This window comes from Mus caroli, unplaced genomic scaffold, assembly GCF_978045245.1.
Source record: "Mus caroli unplaced genomic scaffold, Mus_caroli_1 scaffold_13, whole genome shotgun sequence".
Lineage (NCBI taxonomy): Eukaryota > Metazoa > Chordata > Mammalia > Rodentia > Muridae > Mus > Mus caroli.
Genome location: NW_028227268.1, coordinates 120,414,484 through 120,432,674, shown reverse-complemented (window position 1 = coordinate 120,432,674; position 18,191 = coordinate 120,414,484). Strand labels below are relative to the sequence as shown.

At 46.0% G+C, this 18,191-nt stretch overlaps 1 protein-coding gene and 1 pseudogene across 11 annotated transcripts; both read right to left on the bottom strand.

Annotated features, from left to right (window-relative positions):
* Positions 1-1,131: 1,131 nt before the first annotated feature.
* On the bottom strand, positions 1,132-10,129 carry LOC147001616 (phosphatidylserine decarboxylase proenzyme, mitochondrial-like). 11 transcript variants are annotated; one of them, XM_085829169.1, is made up of 5 exons: positions 9,622-10,124; positions 6,579-6,830; positions 4,987-5,152; positions 3,458-3,694; positions 2,468-2,849 (listed from the first exon to the last, which is right to left on the bottom strand). In XM_085829169.1, the coding sequence occupies exons 3-5, from the start codon at positions 5,098-5,100 to the stop codon at positions 2,565-2,567; spliced, it is 636 nt and encodes a 211-aa protein (XP_085685295.1). In that variant the 5' UTR covers positions 5,101-5,152; positions 6,579-6,830; positions 9,622-10,124; the 3' UTR covers positions 2,468-2,564. The 11 variants fall into 11 exon arrangements, 8 of the variants coding, with proteins under 8 accessions (XP_085685299.1, XP_085685295.1, XP_085685293.1 ...); XR_015044820.1 differs by lacking the exons at positions 2,468-2,849; positions 4,987-5,152; positions 6,579-6,830 and adding exons at positions 1,132-1,796; positions 2,308-2,461 and having other exon boundaries at positions 9,734-10,111; XR_015044821.1 differs by lacking the exons at positions 2,468-2,849; positions 4,987-5,152 and adding an exon at positions 1,132-2,461 and having other exon boundaries at positions 9,622-10,107.
* Positions 10,130-11,844: 1,715 nt separating this feature from the next.
* Positions 11,845-12,787, bottom strand: LOC147001615 (transcription initiation factor IIA subunit 1 pseudogene; annotated as a pseudogene).
* Between the last annotated feature and the right edge of the window lie 5,404 nt (positions 12,788-18,191).

Genomic DNA, 18,191 nt, shown 5'->3' with positions numbered 1-18,191 from the left:
ACCCAAAATTGTGGATAATTATCAGTTCAGTGTTATTCTAAAATTGTTTAGCTAAACTCAGCCAGGGTTCCAACGCCCTACTTAAAAGGCAAACAGGTAGCTACCTATTCAGCACTAATTAGCATTATAAAGTCAGAGCCTACAGCCTTAGCCAGATACAGTTTACCATTAGAATAGTTAAGAAATCCCACGGAAATAGGTTTTTTCTTTAGCCCTAGGAATTCAGGCAGAACTATTGAACATAGATAATCTTTCTGCCACAGGCCACCCCTTTTTTATTTTTATTTTTGTTATCTAATGGGGGGAAATGTGGTCTCCCTTCCCCCAGCCTGGAACCTGCCTGCTCTAGGGTGGAGCTACCGGCTCATTCGTCCTGCCACGCCCACTGCTGGAACCTGACTCTGCTGCCTGGAGTCACACACGTGTTCGTCCTGCTACTGGACCCTGAGTTACTTGGCGGGAAATTGGGTTCCCTCCCCCGTCCTTTATAAACTGAGTGTCTGGAAATATTAAATTGAGTCTTGATCAGAATCTGTTTGTCTTGACTCCATTGTTTCTTCCGCCCCGTCTAGTTACCTCTCTTTGCAGGGAACTGCCATTCTCAGTGAACCGTTCGTGTTGTGGACCGCGGGCGGGCCGCAACACTCAACAACAAAATACAAAGCTACAGTAGTTTTTGTTTTTTCAAATTTCAAAATGTCTTGCAATGAAATGAATTACTGTTCAGAAGTCTCCTACGTTTCATACAAAATACGGTACTACTGATACAGCTGAAAGTTAAATGATTTCTCCTGCAGAGAAATTCATGGCATTCCCAAGATCGACATGAACTCTGGTCTTGTCCCTACAACTGGGTTCCCCATGGCCTGCATACCTGTTTTCTAGGTACTGACCTCTATACCCTCTGCCTCCAACACAGTCCCTAGACCAAAATCAGCATGTCCCCTACTTCTGCAGGGCAGGGCCTCCACCTGCCCTTTCATTCACTCCAGACTCTACCAGACAAGCCAGTGATTAATTGGTCTTGCCTACCAGCAAAAGGATTCAGCCAGCTTCTTAGAGCCTACAAAGGTCTACATACATCATTAGTCATTGTCCTCAGAAGACACTGGCAGAGCCCAGGACAACACATTCAGCAATATATAAATGACTTTACTTTTCCAGCATGCAGACGGGTGAAATTTGGGAGCAGAAAGCAGTTATGAAGGCCATGTGGCTCGCTCTAGGAAGACAGTGGATCTACAGTCTGTGCCCAGCAGTCATCTCGCCCTGTGATGGGTGGGGCGCAGCTAGAGGGTGTGGTAGTACACAGCCAGGAGTTAGGGGTGGGAAGCTCTAGCTTGTACAACACCCCTGAAAGTGACTTTGGGGTCAAATCACACCCACCATACTCTGGAAAGGGGTCTAGGTCCTGAGAGACCCAGAACCTCTCCTCTGCACCCATGGACAGGCAGGAACACATCATTCAGGTCTTATAAGGTCAGCCCCGCAGTGCCCCTCACCCAGACAGCCTGGGGCTCCGCTGAAGACCCTCATGCTCCTGTGTGGAAAGATCCCTTGGCAGCCATAACCAAGAGGACTAGAGGGAGCCCAGTGCTTCCGCAAAGCAGATCTTCTGCCCTGCCTTCAGCCTGAAGTCCTTGGGTGCCTTGAAGATGAGCACGATGGTGGAGCCCAGGTTGAACTCGCCCAGGGGCTCACCCTTGTGCATGGGAATGCCCTCCTTGTTGGCGTGTGTTACAAAGCTCAGGTCATTGTAGTACCTTGCTGTACCTGGGGCTGTTTGTGTGCAAGTCCTAGGAGCAAGAAGGTTGAGAAGTTTGAGCCTCAACTCTGCCCAGCCCAGGTGGCAGAGACAAGCCTCTCAGGGCAAAGGCCTAACTAATCAACTCCCACTACCTGCTGCGACTTTGACAAGGAGGGGCGGGGGTCAGACATAAATGCTGAAAGGCTAGCGCCAGCAGCAGTCATTAACACCTAAAAAGGCAGAGTGGGTACCAGATTTTCTCACCCAAGGCAACTCTACCCTCCTACAGGCTCCATCCTTGCTTCCGATCAGGGCTCCTGGCAGAAGCCATGTGTTAAGATGTGGGATTGGTTCAGGCAGGTGAATGGCCACAGATTGGGCAACAGGGAGAGGGAGGCTGAGCTGGCATGGGTGTCTGCAGAGCAGCTACTCAGCAGAGCCAAGCCTGGTCAGAGCTAGATAATCCCTCCCGCACCACAAAATTTATAAGCCCAAAGATATGGCTGTACAGCAACTGAAGTGGTTGGACTCAAGAGGTTTGGCCTGTGGGCTTTGCTCACTTGGTCAAAGTGGATACAGATAGAGCCCACATTGGTGGCTCCCACTGCTGTCAACGAGAAGAACCCATGTTTCCAGTCTCCAGTTAAGACTCATTGTGACAAAAGAGCTCTTTGATCCATCGGGCCATGCCAGGGTTCACTGACATCAGGGAACCTGAAGAGACAAGAGAATATGCTACTTTCTGCTCAGAGCCTGACATGTTCACATCAGAATGGTCGAAGAGCCACAGGGACTCACAGGCCAAGTGTTCCAAAATCTAAGCAGGACCCCAGATACCCTTGCCTATAGCCAGCCACTCCAAGTAGTCCTCTCCTGGCCTTGACAACACCAGCCTCAAGCCCAATCCTCTCAAGTCAAAAGGCCAAGGGCCTCTAATGCCCACTCCTGGGCAGACCCAGGAAGTGGCGCCGATGTGAGACAGTCCAGTCAGTGGGGGAGTGGAAGCAGTGGTAGTCTCCTGGGGCCAGGTAGATGACACAGTGGTAGAGCTCATTCCCTTCCCGGGGAACCAGCTGGTTTCTGAAGGAGTCACTGGAGGAAGCTATTGGGTGGGACAGAAAGAAGGCCTGGCTTTTGGACAAGCTCCAGGTGCCATTCATCCCACAGTGAGCACCTGTACATGGCCTGCATGTAGCCTAGCTGGGGGCTCCAATAATGACTTTTGGCTACATAGCAGCCTGTTGCCCCAAAGCTTGCCCAGCCTTTATTCCCTCAGCCCCCTATGCCTTTTGTTACTAGCCTTTGCTGTCTACCCCAGCTCCAATCCTGACTAAGCAATGACCTGCCTGGAGGGAAGGGCAGGTCCTCTGTACTGGCTCGGGGGCCCAGGAAGGACTCTAAGGAGTAGGTTACACCCTTTACCTGCTCCACCTCAGAGTTCTTCACCTGCCCAAAGTGAAGAACCCTTGCCTATAGACAACCTGATGGGCTGGTCTGGAGGAGACAGAGTTTTGATGGTAAGGAGGGGGTAGTCCTCACCTTCGGTGGCTCCCCAAACTCTACCACCTGCCAAGTACTCAGGGAGCTCCGGTCCAGGTCAGGAGGGAGCCTCCCAGAGTACCACGGCCATGCGGTGCCGCTAAGCCTGGCTTAAAGGCAGACAAGGATTTCATTTCCTAATGAAGAATGGAGACAAGGGCCAGGCCTTACCACACAGTGCAAATCGCAGACAGGCCGTGCCTGAGGCTTCAGCTTACGCCGGAAGAACTCGCTGAGGTTGCGGTAGTGGTGCAGGTCCTCCACTGCAGCCTCAGTCATGTTCACCCCAAAGGTCCAGATATACAGGCTGTAGACTGGCCTCTGGAGCCAGTAAGGAAGTTCTACTTGGTTGAGGCGACCACAGGTACATGACAGCAAACGAGTTGGCACAGTTTTATACAGGGACATCTGTAGGCCACAGTGCAGGAGGCTGAGTTGGTCACAAATTTGAGTACTTTCATACACTCCAACCCCCCCATCCCTACATGAGTGAGAGAGAAAGAAACTCTACAGATGCCACCACTAAGGCTCACGTGTTCAGGCTGGTTTGTGAGGTGGCTGTTTCTCAGAAGGAACCAGACTGCTCACCAAATACTCAAAAAAGGCTGGATATACATTGTAGCCTGTATCATTTTTGCTATTGCACACAAAGGTCAAAGAGCAGCTGCCTTAATCCCAGAGGCAGAGACTGGGCTGTATAGCCTTGGTTCTTACAAATGGAAGATGAGGACAGAAACAGACCTGGTGCAAGCCTGAAAAACCACCAAGAGGCATACTGCTCTTGTGCCAGCTCACTGCCCACATTACAGACCACTCAAGAAGGCATCAGGCTCCCAAGAGCAAAGGGCAGCCCTACAGTCCTGAGCATCCTCTTCAAAAGGAAACAAGAATGGTGTTTTCACTCCCAGATCTACATCACCCTGCCACATATGCACCTGAGCAAGCCCATGGGCTCTCCACACAGGCAGGAGGAAGCCCTCTAGTACAGAGCACCAGGAGGCAGGTACCAGTCCCACTTTCAGGCCAGAGGGTCCTGCAGAGCACTTGAGTGTCTGCCACCACTGCTGTGGTAGCAGCACCAACTCCCTTAGGAGTGAAGTAATTTTACCAAGTTTCAACAACAGTCCCTCCACACTAAGTCAGTGTCTTCTGACTGATGTTAGTGACTTGGACAGAGCAATACCATCAAGTGGCCCCGGGCTATGCTCTAGTGTCTAGTATACTTCCTTGGGCTTTTGTGGTGCCTACCTAGGCTACCAGTGTCCTAGAAGCAGGGCTTCCTTTTTGGAGTCAGTCTGTCAAGAAGCTGAGAGAGAGAGAACCTTCTGGTACCTGCTGGCCAGGGCCTGCCTGAGATGCTGCCTGTGCAGTCCTGAGCTCAGCATGTACTCCAACTAACAGGCCCAGCCTGGCTACAGCTTCCTAAACTACCCTCTGCTGGCTAGACTCTGCTTGGTTTTTTCTTACAATCACCTGTTTTCTTCTGCATGTGGAAACCAGTGACATTGTTTTCTGATTGACAAACGTAAGTTCCTTCCAAAACCAGTGCGTTCTGAACTGTCACAGGGCTGCCAACCAAACAACCTTCTCACACATATTTACTCATGATTGCTGTCTCTGATAAGTTGTTTCCTTCTCTGTGCTTCCCCTTCAGGCCTGTCCAAGGGAGGGTCATGGCCAGGAGGCCTATTTACACTTACCCTGCTCAGGGGCCTCCATCCCACCTGGCTGAGGGGCCTGAGCACACAGAAGGGCAGGAGGTAGTGGAGGATGGTCAGCAGCCAGGAGCGCAGTTTCAGAGCAGGTCTGGACATGCAGCTCAGCTGGCCTAGCCTCTGCCATAGGGCCAGCTGGGGAAAGTACAACCTGCAGGACACATGTCCAACCGTGGCCTGGGTCAGTGCCTAAGTCTGGAGGAACCTGAGGAGCAACCCCTCAGCCAGTGCCGGTCCTGCTCCCTACCCCACCCCACCCTCCCCGCCAGCAAGCTGCCTCTCTCCCCAATGGAACCAAAGAGTTCCAGCAGGCATTGCAGTGCCCATTCAATTCTAACCAACTCTAGTTGTGAGGCAGGGGCCTGGCTGCCTGACTACTGGGCTTATTTCCTAGTGTCTCCCACCTGCCGGCCGGCTGAGTAAGCAGCAGCTCAGGAACGACTCCTAGGAACCTCTAAGTACAGCAGCAGCCTGAGCAAAGGCCTTGGAGCCCCAAATGGGAAGGAAGAGAATCTGCCGTATACCCACAACCTCCCATGCTTAGGAGGGTTGGGACCCAAAGACAGTTCTATCCTCACAGGTGCCAGAAAGACGAGACACAGTGCCATGAGCCTAGACAGTTGGGCAACACCTGCCAAGTCTTTTGTTACTCCATTGTGGCACCTGGGAAAACCTTCAGTCTTTTGCTTCCTCTTCTGCTAAATGGTAGGGTGTAGCAGTGGCTTCATCCACAGGCTCAGGAGGCTCTCCACCTAGCTCCAAAGCCGCCTCCCTGCTCTGGTAGAACCACATGTATGACCCACTAGTTTTACAAGGTCATTGTCTTCTATTCAGCCAGCTTTCCAAAGGCACAGAGAGGCCTTTTCACTGTAAGCTCAGCTTCCTGAATGTAACTAAGTTCCCTGTCACACAGTGGGCATCATGAGACTATACTGCCACCCAGTCTAGGATGTTTGAAAAAGCACAGTTGATTAAACAAGCTCAGGCTGCCATCTGAGCCTTGCTCAAGAGAAGCTGAGTCCTGTGTCTCCTAGAAACTGAGCAAAGCGAAGAACAAAAGGGGATTGCAGCAGAGAACTGGTGAGCAGCACAGGCGCCAAGACCACAGCACACCAACTGTCCTGCTCTCCTCCTTTCTCTTCCACAGGACCCCACTGTGTCTCTAAAAAACCAGAGGAGGTGGCAGGGACCAAGCAAAGACAAATCAGCATTCTCCTGTGGGCTGCCCTGCCCAAGTCATTGTAGAAGAGTGGACGCCAGTCCAGAAGACCTCGGGGGGAGGAACAGGTGGAGGAAGCAGGGGTCTAGGGAGGAAAAAGGGGGCCTTGGTGTCCTTGCCAAAGACCAAGACACGGGATAGAAGCCCACTACTTCCCCTGCCTTACCCCCTGCCCCCAGCCAGAGCCCTGGGTACCTGAAGTGAGTCTCCTACTCAGGGCACAGTGGACTCCCTCTCCAGGCCCCTTTAGCCAGCCCCCTACTGCCACTTCCCCCTGAGGCCACTGGACTTGGTGTCTGACCCTTCTGAGATTATGCTGGGGTACATTGAGGGTTAGGTCTCGTGGGCAGCATCTCACCATTTCGCTGCTGCTTGGAGCTCCAGTCCTGGATTCTTCTTGACTGACACATCTTGGGTAGGCACAGGGAGGGTGTGAGCCTCCACGAGAGTGCACTCATGTGCTTGCTGGCTTGCTCACTCACTTGCCTTTGTTTTTCTCCTTACTCTCTTTCCCCCTCACCAGAGGAACTTTAGCTCCAGTTGCTGGTGGCAATACTTCTAGTTTCCGTTCACTCTTGGTGGCTCATAGGCACAGGTTAGGGGACCACAGCTATTGCAAACACACAGGCACCAGTCAAACACCTGTTTGAACCTCCTGTTCAGGTCACCTGCCAGGGTGCTACCAGGGCAGAAGCCCTTGTACTGGGCCAGCCCTATCACTCAGCTTTGGTCACCTGTCTGTTCCCTGCTCTGCTGGAGGGCAACAGGTGGGTAAAGCCCTGGGGCTGTCTGCTCCAGCCAGCCTGGAGAGAGGTGACCAGACACTGCCAGCGCCACTGGGTTCTAAAAGCACAAGGTGGGAATCTGAGCCCTCCCTCGGGCTCCGGGCTGATGGCCCCTCCCTCAGAGGACCTGACCCATTTTCCACTCAGGTAGCATCTGAGGAATGACAAAAGGGGCAGCCAGGACATCCAGGTAAGGCATCATGTACTGGCACTGTAACATACGGTTATCCCTCCTGGCCTTAAAGCCTTCAGCACCTGACTGTGTGTAGTCCAGGCACCTTCACAAGCTGTACACCTGGGCTATTTCAGAGAAAACTAGCTGGGCAGTAGCCAGCACTGAAGCCCAAATCTTCCTAGCTGGCTCTTTCAGTCTGTCTTCAAAAAGGAACCTTGGCCAAGCCATTCCATGGCAACCTTTATACACATGTACACATGTGTAGCAGCCTCAAATACAAGGCACACATGTTCACATGTACAGCAGCAGCACACCCAGGCACACTTTTATACATGTGCTGCAGCAGCCCACATGAGGCATACATGTACACATTTGCTACAGCAGCATACACAAGGCACATTTGTACACATGTAGAGTTACATCAAACACTGGTCATGCATGTAATGTAGTTTTAAAAACAAGGCAGACATGTCCAGCGGCATCAACCAACATGCACAAATGAACACATGTGAAGCAGCATCACTCACCAGGCACACAATATACACATGTGAAGGAGCTTCACACACCAAGCACACAGGTGTAACAGCATCACACACCAGTCACGCAATACAGTGGCATCACACACCATGTACACATGTACAACAAAATCACACACCAGGCACACATGTATACATGTACAGCAGCATCACACATAGAGCCACACATGAACTCATGTGCTACAGCATCACATACCAGGCACACATGAACAGCATCATCTCACACATGGATCACATGTCAAGTGGTATCACACATCAGGCAAACACCAGGTACACATGAACACATGAGCAGCATTATCACACACCAGGCACATTAACAGTGAAATCACATACCAGGCACACATGTAGAGAGGCAGAACACACCCCTGGCACACATGTAAAGTGGCAACACATACCAGGCATATATGCACAGGGTCATAACACACCAGGCACACATGTAAACAAGTGTAGCAGCAATGCACACCAGGCACACTTGTACACATACATGTGCAGCAGCATCACACACTAGGTACACATGGACACATATACATTGTCATCAAACACAGCATACATGTACACATATATAGCAGCATCACACCGCCTAGAGGCCTGTTGGCAGTGCCTAAAGTCTGTGGGAGGGAGAGGAATGAGAGCGGGTGTGAGACTGAGGCAGGGGGATTCCGTTGAGTAAGGAAGGAGCTGAGGCAGGGGGATGACATGATGATGTAGCCACCCACTTAATCCGCCTGTCAATCATGCACTCTGCCCACTCAGCTGTGCTCGCCAATCAGCTGGGCGGTGGTGGCACACACCTTTAATTCCAGCACTTGGGAGGCAGAGGCAGGTGGACATCTGAGTTCGAGGCCAGCCTAGTCTACAGAGTGAGTTCCAGGACAACCAGGGCTACACAGAGAAACCCTGTCTTGAAAAAAGAAACCAAACCAAACCAAACCAAACAAAAAAAAGCAAGCGGGAGCATTGCAGTGACAACCTGTCGCCACCGGGTGGCGTGCGGAGCAACCGTCTCAGGGTTAAGCCCAGAGAAACCAAGTCTTGAAAAAAACAAAAAACAGGTAGGCGGATCCCAGCACTTGGGAGGCAGAGGCAGGTGTATTTCTGAGTTAAAGGCCAGCCTGATCTACAGATCTACTGATCTACAGAGTGAGTTCCAGGAACAGCCAGGGCCTGCCTCTCTCTCTGCCTCTCTCTCTCTCTCTCTCTCTCTCTCTCTCTCTCTCTCTCTCACACACACACACACACACACACACAGTCTCAGGGTTAAGCCCAGAGACACCAAGTCTGGGAAAAAACAAATTTAAATTCAATCAATCAATAAATAAATAGATAAATAGATACATTTTAAACATTCAAAAATTAAAAATAAAAAATAATTAGAAAAAAAAAGTTGGAACGTTGAAGTGACAACTTGTTGCCACCAGTTGGCGTGCCAGAGCAACCGCCTCAGGGTTAAACCCAGAGACGGGAAAAACCAAAAATAAATTCAATAAAAAAGAATAGATAGATAGATAAATATTAAACATTGAAAAATTAAAAATAAAAAATAATTAGAAAAAAAATAACAACCCAGTCTCGAAAAAAAATCCAAAAAAAGAAAAAAAAAGGGGGGGGCGGGGCTCAGAGGACCCAAAGTCGGGACATAACTACAACTCCCAGCATGCCTCGGGGCTACCGCGAGCTCACTTCCTGTGGCAGACAGGAAATCATTCGCGAGGCTACACTTAGAAGCCCTACACTACACTACAACTCCCACCATGCCCTGCAGAGACCGAACCACAACTTCCTGCGCCAGACAGGAAGTGCCTCCATATTAAGTTCGCTCGGTCTGCTGCGGGGGCTGATGGGAGATGTAGTCAGTGTATGGCTCCTGCTAGCTAGTGCCTAAGAAAAAAAGGACCCCAATTATACTTCACACTTCGGCGGCCGGGAATCCCGGGCGGGCGCGCGGGCGAGTCTGACGTCTTGCGGCGGCGGTGGTGGCGGGGAAGCAGAGCAGGGGCATGCCTACGCCTGCACTGACCTGAGATGGCGGAAGAGAGACTTCCTGTCCGTGGCCATTGACTGCCTGCTTCCAATCCGCGATCAGCGGCGGCGGGGAAACTGCGCATGCGCTGCGTGAATTGGCTGTGTATGGCGGGAAAACGGGAGGCTCCAGTCTGTGCACCAACGCCGCTTGAGAGTTCCAGTCCACGGCGGGAAGTCCCGCCCGCTCGGCCGTGATTGACGGCAGTGGCTTCCAATCGGGAAGCTTCCCCACTCGTTTCCAGGAGTAGGGAACAGCGCCAGAAGTCCCGCCCGCCCGCCTGGCCGTGACTGACTGTGGAGCCTGTGAAAGTGTGGTACAGTGAAATAAACACATCACAAACTGATACATACACACCACTCAAAGTCAAATGTATATCCTAGAGAGCAATGTACCTGTATTTAGAACACCTAACAACTATTCATGTGATTGAAAAATGCCAGCGGGATATCATCTTTCCTCTTTATTTCTTTAGTTCCCTTCTTAGAATTTAGGCAAGCTTGAGACCCAGGTGTATTTATCTAGTCTGAACACTGACAAATACTTAAAGAATAGGATGCACAAAAGCAGAAATTCAGTTAGTAAGCAAGCTCAGGATAGTGTTCATTTTTATTAATAATTTATATAATGTAAAGCTTATAAAAGGGAGATTAAAACACAAATTTCTTGTTTTTGTTTTTGTGGGGTTTTTTTGTGTGTGTGTGTTATTGTTTGTTTGTTTTGTTTTTCAAGATAGGGTAGCCCTGGCTGTTTTGGAACTCACTCTGTAGACCAGGCTTCCCTCAAACTCAGAAATTCGCCTGCCTCTGCCTCCCAAGTGCTGGGATTTAAGGCGTGTGACACCATGCCAGGCACAAATTTCTTGTTGAGGATCTCCCACTGTACCAGTCCCAGGCACTGAGGATAGAGTTTATTGCTAACACCTGCTAAGCAAGTACTGTATCTCTGAATTGTCTCCCTAGCCCTTGAGATTTGTAGATTGAAATGTTAGCTGCCATGTGAGAACTTGTACTTTACATATTGTTAGAGTTGGTGATGTGTACAAGAATAATAAGCTGTCAATGACCTCTAAACTAGTAATCCTTTTTTTCACATTTTGAAATATTTTTATTCACTTTGATTTGCCAAATACTTAATAAATTATTTTTAGCTAATATTTAGGGGAAAAAAGATGTTTAGGCCCAAATGATGACTCACACTTATAATCCCAATACTTGAGAAGCTGAACCAGGATTGTCACAAGCTCGAGGCCAATATAATGAGTTCCAGACCTGTAGCCTGGGCTACAGTGTGAAACTGTCTCCAAAAAACCAAAATAATAATCAATAAATATAAATAAGTAAATGGAACAAATTTGTGTTAAGATTTAAAAGCAGATGATTCCATTTTATGCCAAAGTCATAAAAATTATGGTAGATTACTATGTCATCTTGGACATAGTAACAAATCTGGAAGGATAGAAAAAATGGGAACATGTTTACAGGTGTCAGGAAAAAAGTATGAAGATCATATTATTGAGGACCTGCTATGAAATACAACAAAAAGGGCCAAGGATGAATTTAGCTTGAGCTGTCACATTCAGTTTTTCTCTAGTTTCCTCTCTCCCCATACACCATCATACCTTTTTAATCACTAAAAGAGATAATCAATTACATCTATCTGTTTTACCAATACATTATGTTTAAACCACATTATGGATAACTAAGTGAAAGAATTTGATTTGCACTATTCTTAGTATCCCTATTAATATAATACCCATTTGATACACATACCTTTAAAATGAACTTATAAGTTACTGTTAATACCATCAGGACCTATATTGTATTTCCTAGGAGACATACCTCACTCAGGACATATCTATGAGGGATTATCTAGGTCCTGAGTATGCCTACAGTGGACTGTGATAAAAATATTAACTGACTTAGGAAGACTCACACTTCCAAGTGTACAACACCCCTCCCTAGGTTTGGGTACTGGACAGTATAAGAAAAAAACTAATTAAGCTCAAGCATCCACCACTCTCTGTCTCTGGGGAAAAAAGCATATAATTTGTGTGCTGAGCACCAAATACAACAGTGAATGATGAGTGCCTTTTCTTTTCAAAGCTTTTATAGAAATTTACTTCTTCCACCTTCAGCTCCATCTTTCTCTTTATCTTCCTCCTCCTCATCATCATAGTCTTCTTCATCTTCCTCAGAAGATGTGTCCCCTGTTCCATCAACTTGCAGTACCAATGGAGCTTGCTGTTGAGCAGGCTGGGCCTGTGGCTGCTGCTGTCCAGCTGCAGGCATCTGTGCTTGTGCCATTGTGGGTACTGCCACTGTTATAGGAATGACCTGAGTCTTATTTCCTGTAAATAAGATTTTCTATGGCTGGATGATGACACCTGTCTGTGATGACATCCTTCCAGAAAGTGGAGCTAGGACCTGCTGGATAACAGGTGCTTGTACCAGGTTGCATTTCTGGTATAACTTGTTGTTATAGAACAACTGACTGCTGAGGCTGAAAGATAACTGAGCACCATTGGCTGCTCTGATCACCTGAAGCAGCTGGCCTGAATTTGTTAGTATCTGTTGACAGGAGTCATGTCTGCAGGGAGTGCCAAGGTAGCAGCTGTAGCAATAGCACTCAGAACACTTGATGCATTCATTAGAATCAGGAACAATAACTGGTAGTGCTGTAGCTTGCTTGCTATGATGCAGGAATAAGAACCTGGTGGGTCTGTGCTTACTGAGGTAACCTTTGCTGAGGTTGTACTTGCTGCTGCTGCTGCTGCTGGTGGTGGTGGTGGTGGTGCTGCTGCTGCTGCTAATGATGCTGCTGCTGGTGATGGTGATGCTGAACTTGCAACAAAAGCTGCTGTTCTTCTGAATGAAATCCATCTACTGCTCTTGACTGCATTCGTTTATTCTCCCACAAAGTTTTCAGTTCCATCAGGACCTGTTCATCCACTCCATCATCCAGAAAAATGTCTTGTACGTCATTAATAACATCTTCTATCACAGATCCATACAATTTAGTCATGGTGTTTGTGTTTGCTGAGTTCACCATTTCCACACACAACACAAACAAGAGGGAACGAGATATAAAGAGAAAAAAATTTGAAAAAAAGAAAAAACTGAGACCCGGAGGGTGACCCAAGTCACCCGCAAGAGTGAGGCAAAAATGTCTCAACAAAACTGATCCAGAAGGAGTAAGAGGTGGGAGACCAGGAGGAGGGGGCACTCTTCCCGCAGCTAAAAACCTAGAGAATAGCCTAAAGAAAGAAAATGAGAAAAAAATTAGCCATGACTCCTTAGGGGAATTGGGGGCATCACCCGCACCCCACTTGGCGCCTAGGAGGGAAAACAACACCAGTCACCGCTCCCTGTGCCACCACTGCTGCCAGCCACCAGCTGCAGCTCCAGCCTTCTGGTCCGCCTGCTTCTCCCCTTTATATAGAGAGCCAACAAGCTGTGCAAGCCGCTGCCACCCTCGATGCTGCCGAGAGACAGGGCGGAGGGCAGTAATTCTATTTCTTAGAATCCAACCTAAGGAATCAATTGGAAAATGTGAACTAGAAAATAAGATAGATGATAGTAGTCTTGTTAAGATGGCGGGATCATCACGAAATTTTGTCTTTTAAAGGTGTAGAGATCGTGATTATGTTACTTTTAAAATTAAGACCTGTAACTTAAAAAGATAAGAATTAAGGCTGGGCCTGGTTCTCCAGGATCACCTGGGTCCCCAGGCTCTCCAGGCTCTCCTGGATCTGTCCCTGAAAGTACATCTCAGATGGCAGCTGTTACCACAAAGGGAGGACTGTGGGTCTGGTAGATTATCCTGATGATGAAGAAGATGACGATGAGGATGAAGACAAGGAAGACACACTACCAGTTTCAAAGAAAGCAAAATTTGAGTCCTAATAATAGCAACTGCCTGTGATCAGTACCTGTTGACAAAACTAGTTCTTTACCCCTCCCCCACCCTACAAAATCCACATCAAAGTGCAGTGGTCTCTTGTGCATGACTGATACTGATCAGCACCACATTGGACTTCTGCTCATCAAGTGTCAATTCAATGGAGCAGGAGGAGGGGGATGCCGGGCAGTTAGGGGGAAGACATAAGCCTGTGAGCTCTCCAGCTTGGACCACACATTGCCCTTTTCTCAGGGAAGGAAATGGAAATAAAAAGCCAACAGGGCAGGGGTTTTTTCAGGGAAACTCTGGATTGACTAGTCAATTGCTACAATCAGAACCTGCTTTCTTGGACCATGTTTGAGACTTAGAGGAATGGGTCTTTCTGCCATAGTTCCTCACTAGAAAAGAATGCCAGCAGTTTCTTTGTATAAATAGACCTGCCTTTAAAATCATACATTCTGAACATTTTAGTCAAGCCACAAGTTTGGAAAATCCTTTGTGGGGGAGGGACAATTTTTTTTTAAAGTCTGTCCCCTTTGCCCTTCAAAATGCAGATTTTTTTTTCCCTCAAAGTGTGGATTTGTCCCTACTTGATTAAAGATTGAGTGGGGAAAAAAGAATTAAGGTTGGGATGACATTCTGTGGTTGGATGCTCACCTAGCATGGATGAGGCCTGGGTTTAATACCCCAGCACTGCAAAAGGAATAAATGAAAGAATCTGCTCACTTCAAAGGTATTACCTCAAAAATAGACTTACAGAGTTGGGAGTGGTGGCCCAAACCTACAGTCCCAGCACTTGGGAGGCTGAGGCAGGGTAACTGTAAACATTTTGGTGATGTGGCTCTAAATATGTAGTTAATACCCATGTGTTCCTTCTTTTTCTCAAAAACCTGAAGCCTTACTGGTGCCTATGGAGGAAAACTCAAACTCCATAGCTTGGTGTTCAAAATTCCCCTTGCCTTTTTTCAGACTCTGCTTTTTGATCTTCAATTCTTGTCATTCTTGTTGAATTCCATTCACCATACTTACTACTCAGATCTGCTGGTTTCGGTTCCTAATTAGAGGCAGCACATTGAACCTGTGTTCCTAGCTCCTGCCTCCATGTCCACTTGGCCCCCACTCTGCCCATGAAGGATCATTCTAGTCATCCTTGCACAGTAACCTCCCTTTTTGTTTGCTTTTTTTTTTTTTTTTCCAGTTGAAGTGGCCTTAGGTGCTTGTAACTAAAGAAAGACTCCAAATTCTCATAGGTTGGGGATTCCTGTTATAGGAGATAGTTAGTAGAACTCAACATCCTAGTACCTCTTCTCTTGTCACCTTGTTTATGGCAGTCTTGTTTGCCACCTCCTTCCTTTGATTACATGAATATATATATATATATATATATATATATATATATATATATATATATGTACATATATATATGTACATATATATATTAATAATATATATATATTAGAGAGGGGGGAGGATAAGGAAAGAAGGAAATGTATGTAAGCAAGACAAGCTTTCCCCCCAAATTCCCAGAGTCCACTTGTGTGGAATCAGTAATTCTGGCTCTGAGTTACTGGTGTGTGTGTGTGTTTCTTCTGCTGGAAAAAGCTATTCCAGAACATGTTCTTGTTGAATTCTTCATTTTCTACTCCCCAGTACCTAGTTTATGGGTCATAACCTAATAGATATTTATTTAGTTCATAGCCTAAAAGATGTTGACTGACTGACAAAAAGAGCATGCAGAATGCAGAAGGCCTGAGTTTGATCTCTCACTGACTCACTCATTGACTTGCTTGATAGAAGGAGAGAATTGGTTCCTACAAAATTTCCTCTGATCTACACACACACACACACACACACACACAAAATATAATTAAAATTAATTAATTAATTATGAAAAACTTGTTAGCAAAAATGTTCGAGGCTGTTTGTCTAATGTTATTGACCTTAATTATACATTGATAGTGACTTACTAAAAATGTCCTTTATGAATGATAATTTAGAATTGAAATTTGATAATTATTTAAGCTTAGTCATACTATCAAGATTTTTGTGTCTTGTTTGTTTGGACCAAATGCCATAACAGTCTCTCTGTATGTGGAGCAATGAGTTCCACTTCTCTTTCTCCTGACAACGGATTTTAGATCATTTAGTTTTCTACTGTGTCTTGGTCTCCTTTACCCAAAAATCATGGGAGGAATACTTCAAAAAATAAAAAGGAAGTTCATAATAAAGACCTGGCCACAATAGATGGCAGGTCCTTGTTCCAATTCTGAAAGTAATTTTAAGTTTCGTCAAGTGTATTGAGTGGATTTGGTCAATATCTGCTTAAACATGCTCTTATTTTTAGACACTGGCCTCAATATTTTAGTTTTAAGCAATTTTCCAAATATAAATCTTAAAGGGAGGACTTTTCTTCAAATTTATATTGATTTTTACGTTGATTCCAGAAGTAGAATAATGTGAAAAGAAATTGTATGACTCTGGATACATAATTAAATAGCTTTCCATTAGGCAAAGCCAGGCTGGATGTGGTAGATCACACCTGGAGGTCAGTCAGCTTGATTATGCAACAAAAGTCTCTCAAAAAAGAGGAAAAAATAAATAAAAGGCAAAACCAATTTATATCCCACTGATAATCTAAGAGATCCCGAGTCATCACATTCCTTTGGGTCTTACTTATATAGTTCTGGCTGACTTGGAAATGGCTACACAGGCCAAGCTATCCTTGAACTCATACAGATCTCTTACCTTCTACCTCCTAAGTGCTAGGATTAAAGGTTTATGTGTGTCACCTTCTAGTAACATTTTACACAGACCTTTAACATTGGCAAATTTGATAGCTCCTCCCCAATTCTTGTATTTCTATTTATTTTTATGAGCTACCTACCCTCTCAACAAAGCTTTCCTAATCAGCTACTCTCTTACCAGGTTTTAAAATGTCCCTTAAAATGCTGCAGAACTTTAGCTACCATGTAGTAAATGGTATTCGAGCTCTCAGCACCTTCTGCAGGAGGTTCTGGACTGTGAAGTTAGAGGAAATACCATAATTTCATCTTGCTTGGAAGAATCTCCTTCATGAATCTTTGAAACTGCCTGAAGAGGAATATTAGCCAACAAAATGGATCAGTGGGGAAAGGGTGCTTGCTTCCAAGCCTGACAATCTAAGTTAGGTCTCTGGGATCCACATAATAGAAGGAAACAACACACTGACATAACTTGTCCTATGACCTCCACTCACATAAGGGATTCTTATCTTCAATAGTAACCAGAACACAAAAGTGAACTGGTGAAATGTTTGATGAATACTATTGTTTACTTTATAGACATTAATGTGGAATGCCAAATTTTGTAATTCTCCTAGAAAATTTCCAGTTTATGGTTTTATGTGTGAATTTGGCAAGAACCAATTAAGTGGCATTGTATTTCTCTCTCTCTCTCTCTCTCTCTCTCTCTCTCTCTCTCTCTCTCTCTCTCTCTCTCTCCTTTTGTTTTCTTTGGTTTGGTTTTGAGAAAAGGTCTCACTATATATCCATGGTGACTTCAAACTCACAGTCCTGTCTCAGCCTCTGAATGCCACACTCACAGATGTGTGCTATTGTTCCTGGCTTAGTTACTCTCTTAAATTCCCAAGTGCATATAATATACTTTTTAAAGCATTTTAATGGCACTAAACTTTAAATACAATTTGATGCAACCTTTACAGAATTTTTTTCAAAAATGCGTTCCAATAAATTCCTCTATGAAAAACATAAAGGGCAGTCCAGGCAATGGTGGCTTAAACCTTTGATTCCAGCACTTGGGAGGCAGAAGCAGGTGGATCTCTGAGTTTGAAGCCAGCCTGGTGTACAGAGTGAGTTCCAGAACAGCTAAGTCAGCCCTTTAGTTAGAGATTTTTCCCATTGAGTCCTTACGTTAGTTACTTTTCTCAATTTTGCCAGTTACCTAGCAAAACACCTTAAGGGAAGGATTTACTTTGGCTTACAATTGAGGGTTTAACTCATGATAGTAGAGAAGGCATATTGGCCAGAGCATATGTGGCAGTTAATTACAGAGTTCTCAGCCAGGAAGCAGAGGTAAATGGTACTGTTAGCTCTCTGTCTTCCTTTCAGTCTAAACTCCTAGCCTGCAAGGATGGTGCTGCCTACATTCAGGGTTGGTTTTCCCCATTCTCTTAAACATTATTATTATTAGAAACACTATATTCCCACATGTGTGTCCATATATGTGTTCATAGTGATTCTAAATTCAATCAAGGTCACAATAAAAATTATAACCATCACAGTTCAAGACAGTGAAACTGAATTGTCTCCTGCTAATATTGTGGGATAATTTATCAACACATTAATTCACATTGTTCTTAGTGTATCTTCTAGCTTTCTCCTTCAAGTCATTAGCCATACTCTTAAGTGTTCCTTTCCAAGGGGCACAGAAATAAAAAACTACTCTTGTTTTTCTTAAGGGATAGCATTTTTCTTTTTAGTTAAACAATTTTGGATTTTTGACTGTGTCCTTAGCTAGAGGTCAATTTTATTTATTTTTGTTCTTCCCCAATAATCTT